This window comes from Seriola aureovittata, chromosome 3, assembly GCF_021018895.1.
Source record: "Seriola aureovittata isolate HTS-2021-v1 ecotype China chromosome 3, ASM2101889v1, whole genome shotgun sequence".
NCBI lineage: Eukaryota > Metazoa > Chordata > Actinopteri > Carangiformes > Carangidae > Seriola > Seriola aureovittata.
Genome location: NC_079366.1, coordinates 5,676,023 through 5,683,139, shown reverse-complemented (window position 1 = coordinate 5,683,139; position 7,117 = coordinate 5,676,023). Strand labels below are relative to the sequence as shown.

The 7,117-nt window shown below is 44.7% G+C and overlaps 1 protein-coding gene across 2 annotated transcripts in view; it reads right to left on the bottom strand.

Annotated features, from left to right (window-relative positions):
* The window catches only part of LOC130162873 (FERM and PDZ domain-containing protein 1), a 43,771-nt gene continuing 36,654 nt past the window's right edge, over positions 1 to 7,117 (bottom strand). For both annotated transcript variants that reach the window (XM_056366724.1, XM_056366731.1), the window contains exon 16: positions 1 to 5,706. In XM_056366724.1, coding sequence (XP_056222699.1) covers positions 2,186 to 5,706 — 3,521 coding nt within the window. In that variant the 3' untranslated portion in view covers positions 1 to 2,185. The remainder of the gene's footprint in view (positions 5,707 to 7,117) is intronic.

Sequence of the window (7,117 nt, the reverse complement as noted above, 5' to 3'; positions counted from 1 at the left end):
GGCTGCATGAGCAAAGAAGGTACAAGTGGGTGAGCAAAAAAGAATCCTGAAGAGAAAATCTTGACATTGTTTTTAATGGTGAAAGTTGAGCATTACAAAGCAAGAGCAGATGTCATCATTCAGTCATTCACAGATAAAATCCCTGATGAAACAACAATGCATTTTATGGCTTATTACAGCATGCTTCGTGAGCACAGATGATGATTTTTAAAAAAAAAAAAAAAAAAAGAAAAGAAAAGGATTTTCCATTATTTGTTTGGGGCAATTTCCACATGGAGAAAGTGGTAAAAGTAATTCAGCTTTTCTCTGCTGCAAAAATCAGATTCTGTTACATCCAAAAGGAACAAAACATTACAAGTCAACAAATAAAAGTGTCTCAATCGCCATTATAAATATAAATAGAAACACCGTTTGTAATATATTGTGTTCCCAGTACTGTAGTGGTGAAATCATTTCTGATAACTTTAATTTCTCCAGTGAACATGCAGGTCCAGTGTGCGTCAGTCCTTTTTTATTTTAAGAAACATTCCAAGTGAAAATGCTCTAATACAACAGCTTCAGGTAAATCAGTGTTGTACATGGTTTTGTGATCAACGTGTCTTATTCTGAATGAGTTGAGTTCAAGATCTCTGAGGAGAGACTGTCAACCAATGACTGGATCAGTCTGACACCCTCCCACTCAATATGTCAATCAAGGCTAAGAAAGACAGAACGTACAGATAGCCAATAGTGTTGCGTACTGCATACCTGCACTGCTCGGGCTCTCTGCGCCCATAGTCAGTCACTGGTTTACTACTATTTGTGGCCATACTGGGAAATCTGTAGTAATAATGCACTTAGTGTAAGGGACAGTGTGGTCTAAGTCAGTGTAAAGTCCTGACTGTCCCAAAAGCTCAGACATAAGTGTCCAGTGCATGTACAATGCTTGAAACTTAAATTCTCATTAAACTATATAACTATATACCATAAATATCTGTTGGGCAGCATCTTCAGCAGGTCTCATTTAGAAAGGAGATTCTTGTTCTCAATGGACAAATGTTAGTACTACATAGAAAAAATAAATAGATGTATGGAAAAGAGCAGTGGTCAACATCCACATCACCATGCACTGGAGGGTTCAGTGTTTCACCTGGAGGTGGACAAATCAAGTGCTGACAAACCAAGGAGAGAAAAGCTAGGAAATGCATTACACTGAGATAAACGTACCAAACGTCTGTGCAAAATGACAACAAATTCAATGTGAAAAGGATTGTACCTCATTCAAATGATTGTTTTATAAAGTCATACAATGCGCATACATCAGCATTCTGCTACTAGATTTATAAAATGGCAAACATCAGGATCGATTCATGTGATTTTGATTCCTTTTATTCTCACTCTAGTTTTTTGGTTTTGTAAACAGTAACATTCAAAGAAGTCCTCGCTGACAGCCTGGAGAATATAAAGATACAGTTAGAGAAGCATCAGTAAACTGCAGTGTTTCTTATCAGAGGACTCAAAAAGTTCACATGATCAGTCAGTCAAGCGAAAGGCCTGTGTATGAATGGATGAATCAAAGATTGATTCACGAGCATCTCTCTGTGTGTGTGTGTGTGTGTGTGTGCGTGTGTGTAAAAGGCCCACTACTCTCACACACCACTTTTCCTCTTAAGGTATGCCTGTAAACATTTCCATATTTCTTCCGTCCTTATCTTTACATTCCTTGCTTGCTCAGACACATTGTAGTAACTCATCAATTAGATAAATAATAAATTAATAAACATAATAGACGACATAGAATACATTCAAGTACATCAGTTCCTCAATACCGGAATGCAAGCAGGCTCTGCTTTTGCAGCTTACACCCTACAGTCTGGTTGTTGCCTAACTGTTTGGTTTGTGGGCTACAGTACGTGCACAGCATATAGTCAGTCACCACATGCACCTCAATGACCTCTGCCCTGTTGACTGCACAAACGTGCAACCTGGCTCTATGATGTTGAGAGTTCTTGTGATCATCTGAACTGTGATGGAGCTCCCAGGTAACCTCACTTCCCGCTTTACCGCCCATCCTAAACACAGTGACTGCCCCAGGTCACACTGCCCCGTGGCTCACTGTGGGCTCACCAGTGACCCCGTATATCTGAGGTTACACACCACAGGCTGCTTGAAGGTCATCTCAAAGTCTTCAGAGGCTGCAGGCCACTCATAGTGCAGTGAGGGTGCGAAACAGCTGGGTGAGGCAGAAGACGGAGGCGGTGAGCGCAGTGCACTGTTTGGCGAGCAGCTTGATGCTCAGGTCCTGGCAGCTGCGCTTGCTGCTGGCTCGCTCCGCTGCCAGACAGAAGTCCCTGAAGGAGCGGGCCACATCTGCCAGACCTGCAACCGCCTCTGCGTTCCTCCGGTCACACCTGTCGCAACCAGAGAACCAGAGGCATATGCCGGCCAGCTCCACCAGGGTCCGGAAGCTGACTGCCAGGGAGTGAAGCATTTCCTCTGGGCTCTGTCCAATCCCCACCACCTTCTGACAGCCTGACATCAGCCGCCGGGCCTCTATCTGGAGCACCCGCTTGTTCTCTGTAAAATGAGCCGGACAGGTGTCCCTTGGGTGGCGACCTCCGTGACCTACCGCAGATCGGTCACTACCGCTACTCTCTAGAATTGAGAGGAGCTGGTCCACGTCTACGCGGAGTACTTGGAAACCTGTCGGGGGTTCTGGGTAGCGCTGCTGACCTAACCGACTGATGGTGTCCTTGTGCGTTTGAGACAGGAAACAGTCAGAGGCGTCTGACAGCGGTGAGAGCAGAGGGCTGAGCTCAGAGGTAGAGGAGGAGAAGAGGATGGAGCGTGGAAAGGAGGGAGAGTGGATGGAGGAGGTGGAGAGAAAGGAGGGGACAGGTGGGGAGGTCATGAGAGGAAGAACCGCTCCTGAAGTCTGGGTCACACCGCTGCTCTGTGTGCGGCACGAGAACTCGTAGACTGTCAGCTCGTCGTCAAAGCTGTCCCCGCCGCTGAAGCAGTTGGTATAGACCGCCGGGCAACCACAGGCATCCAGTGGTACCTGCACCCCCTCCACAACTGACTCGCATCCAGACGCTAGCACAGAGCTACAGCTGAACTCAGGCTTCAAGGGCGGGGTAGTCCCCGCCTCGGCTGCAGTCTTTGTTTGAGATGGATCCTCACAGATTGTAAACACTCTGCAGCCCGAGGAAGGGGTTTTTGGTGAGTCTGACTTCTGCTCTGAAGGTCGACAAAGACCCATCAAAGGCCTGTCGCTACTGGTCCGTCTTACTGTCTGTGACTGATTATGAAAAGGAAGTCCTGGCCTATTTAGATTCTGCGTGGTCACCACTATCGGAGTCCGAATGGGAGGTGATTGATTGGTCAATTTGTAACCTGGAGTGTCTTCAGCTGTGGTCGTGACCATGTTTGGTTCTGGAGCATCTGTTATGGGGCCGGGAGTGTCTATATTCAGGCCTGAAGTATCACTTTGGATGCTGTTCACTATGGGTGCTGGAGGCTCTGTTATTGGTCCCGGTGTGTTCTGGACAGGTCCAGAGTACAGATGCTGATTTCGATGTTGGGGTTTAGGCTCAGTCTGGACAGGAAGTGGGGAGTTTACTTCCCTCACCTCTAAACCTGAATCAAAACTCTTTGCTGAGGCCATTTCCACAAAATGCTCCCCATCCACCTCTGAGCCTGTGACTGTTGTATCTGAATCGTCTGAATCCACTATTTCTGCGGTTGTGCCCGTTTCAAAATCTATAGTTTGTGTGACATCATCAACATCTGTGACTTTGATGGTAATCTCAACATTGTTGCTGCTGTTGTCCGCAACAGGACTCTGGGCTATGCTCCCCGTCCCAGCTTGGTGGAGGGTTTCGTGGGAGCGCGATAAATAAAGGGGCAACTGTTGAATCTTCCCCCTAAGTGTTGAGGCAGATAATCGGCCCATGATGCCCGGGGAACACGACTGGAAGAGGAAGTGAGTTGGAGAAGGAGGCTCTTTGGAGAGATCATGGCTCATGGCTGTGTTAGCCTTCACTGAGCCAGAATTAGCTAAACTTTCTTTAGCTTCAACACTTGGCATGGTGGAAACACTTCTAGGTTTATCTATATTTTGATTTGAGCACGAAGCGTTTTCATGCGTCTCTTCACTTTTCAATTTAGTACCTGAATTAAAGGTTGGAGATGTGATGCTAGTCGCAGCTCCAAGCTTTGCCGTGATAGAGTTTATAGCACGAGTATACTCAGAGTTAACTGAATGAATTTTTGGATGAGCTTCGGTGCTGGTTAGAGACTTAATGCTCATTAGTGACTCACCTGCTGTGGCTGAATTAGATCTGATGCTCTGCGTTGTTGCCAAATTCCAGTCGTCTTTCTTGTCACTTGAACTAGGATTACTCACCTCGTCATCATCGAAAACATTGTCAGAATTGGTGCTGTCATCGCTGTTACTCATGGTAGAACTGACAATGCCAACGGCTTCATCTTCATTAGCACTGGTCGTGACTTCTAAATGTAATTGTGCTTTGTTTGTGTGATTTTGTTTGCTAAGTGACATCTCCTCAGAAGGAGATAAAGACATTGTGGTCGAGGTTTCCATGTTTGTGCTTCCCTCTTCTTCCCTCACCAAACAGTCACTTTGGGATATGTGAGAAACTGGTACTGGAGGTAGAGGGGATGAGGGTGGAGGGGGTGGTGGTGAGTATGACAGTGGGCTTGACTCGTCATGCACACCTTCAAGCATATGTTCCTCTTCATATGAGTTCAGCTCTTGGGCAATTAGATGAGATCCCAAAAATCCGTTACTACCTTTTTTATTCAGATCTATCAAGCATGGCGGCAGTGTGTTGGCTTCTGACTGACCCTCAGCACCTATGAGTGGTCTCTGTGAACCGTTCCCTCTCAGTCCTTCTATCCTCTCTTCTCCTGCATCTTCCCCTTTGCCGTCCTCCTCAGCCATCTGTGGAAAAAACATATGACTAGTGAATGGCCCATTCCCTGACACACCTGCTGTCTCCTCCTTCTCTTCCTCCTCTGTCCCCTCATCTATATCCTCCTGTCCCTCCCCTTCCTCCTTTCCATCACCCCTCCGGTCAGCACTCTCCTTCCCGTCCGGATCCACCCGGCAGCGGACAACGGTGATGGTAGGAGATGCAGCCTTCACCAGATCTGTGACTGATTTGAACTCCATCGTGTCAGGTTCCATTTCCATTTCTTGCTTCCTGGTCCTGGAAGAGGGCTGGGGGTCTTTAGTCTGCTCATGAGACCCAACACCAGAAGAAGAGCCCGGTCCATGAGAACAGGCTTTTGACAGGATGGGTTTTGACTCGAGCTGAGCTGGTTCCCCTTCAGAGTGAGTCAGGGAGGAGACAGTAGGGCTGGGATTCTGGGTTTGCGCTGAAGGTTCAGGATCTGAACTCAGCATCTGAGCATCATTGGCTTCTGCCAAAAGCTTTTTATGAAGCTTATTGGATCCCAGGTCCTGCTTTGTGGATCTTTCTGGATCTGGTTCTGGATATGACACCATAGAAGTATAATCAGTTTCCATGAAGGAACGACGCTTGCGAGATCTTTTCCTGAGCTGGAACAACGTTTCTCTGCCTCCTCCTTCCTCGTCGTCTCCTTCTTTGTCTTCTGCTTTTCCAGCTTTGTCTCCATCAGTAACAGAGACTCTGATGTCACTGAGGCTGAGAAAGTCCAGCTTCATCTCTCTGCAGATATCTGAAGGACAGTAAGAAACATGTTAAAAACAAAGTGTGTTCTATGTGTGTGCACAGAACATCGACACAGATAATCTAAATTAACTTAACGATCAGTTAAACTTTTGTATTACTTTTGTTTAAAGGTTTATCTATCGCTTTGGATTATGGGTTTATATAGAGAGTTGTACATCACTGTTATCACCAGGAGTGAAGTTTCCATTGGTTCAGTTTGATTTACTGGCCTTTCTTTCTGGATGTGTTCTGAGGGCGATGCTGAGGGCTTTCCAAATCCACAATCATTCAAGTCCACAGGTGGACTCAAGTGGACTTTCTGCAGACTTCCAGAGTGTCTGCTTGGGGTGCAGACCTCACCAGACTCTGCTTTGAATATTATCCATAATCCAAAGCGATATGGATATGACAATGTAAAAAAACAAAAGAATAATATGTACCGTATTAACCCCGCCCTCACCCAATGTTAGCTGGGTAGGAATAAGCAGTATGAATGAATGAATGAAGGAATGAATGTACCATATTTATTTTAGAAGACATTTGCTTTTTTCATTATTGTGGTAGGGTTCACACTGCACATACAGAGCATGAGTTGTCTGAATAATTTGGATTTGTTATAATCTGCAAGACTAGACGGGCAAATGTTGTTTTTTGTCCATCTGTGGTGTAAAGATCCTCAGCTGGAGGTTTAATGTTTATATAATATTGTGTTTGGCAGCTTATGTAAATAAAAATGTCACTGCACATTCTGACAAGGTGTGTAGCAAATCTGCGTGTCTCATTCATAAGTTGCCAATATCAACAGCATTAATAACCTTTCAAAAAAATACTTTGAAATGAGTAACAGAGTCACAAATTTCAGTTCTTATCCATTGAAACACAGAGCACATTTCACTGTACATATAACAAAGCTCAGTGAGAGCGCTGTTCACAGGTCTGGAAGGAGAACATTTGGATTCAGCCATTATGGCTGTGGCTATTTGGAGCCTGCAGGCAAAAAAAGAAAGATGCTCTGAATGAGTACTAATCAAAGAATCAACAGGAATGACACTTTGGTGTAGACATGGATATACTATGGATGTAACCAAATATGATTTTAAGTAGGGTTGGTGCATTACAATAAGATCCATAACTTAAGTAAAAACAAAGCAAAATACTGATATATGTGTTACAAGTAAAATCTAATCATTGCTTTTTGTGAAATATTGGATAATTTAACCTCTTTGACCCCCCAACAATTATTTAAATGAATTGGTTTGGGAAGTAAGGGAAATATGTATTTAGTGGAACTGCAAACAGCTCACACACATGGGAAGCAAGCAAGAGTAACACACTGTAAAATAACTGGGAACTACTATACTACTCTATCATACAAATGTAGTGGAGTAAAAATATACCTGAAAATTGTACTTATACAG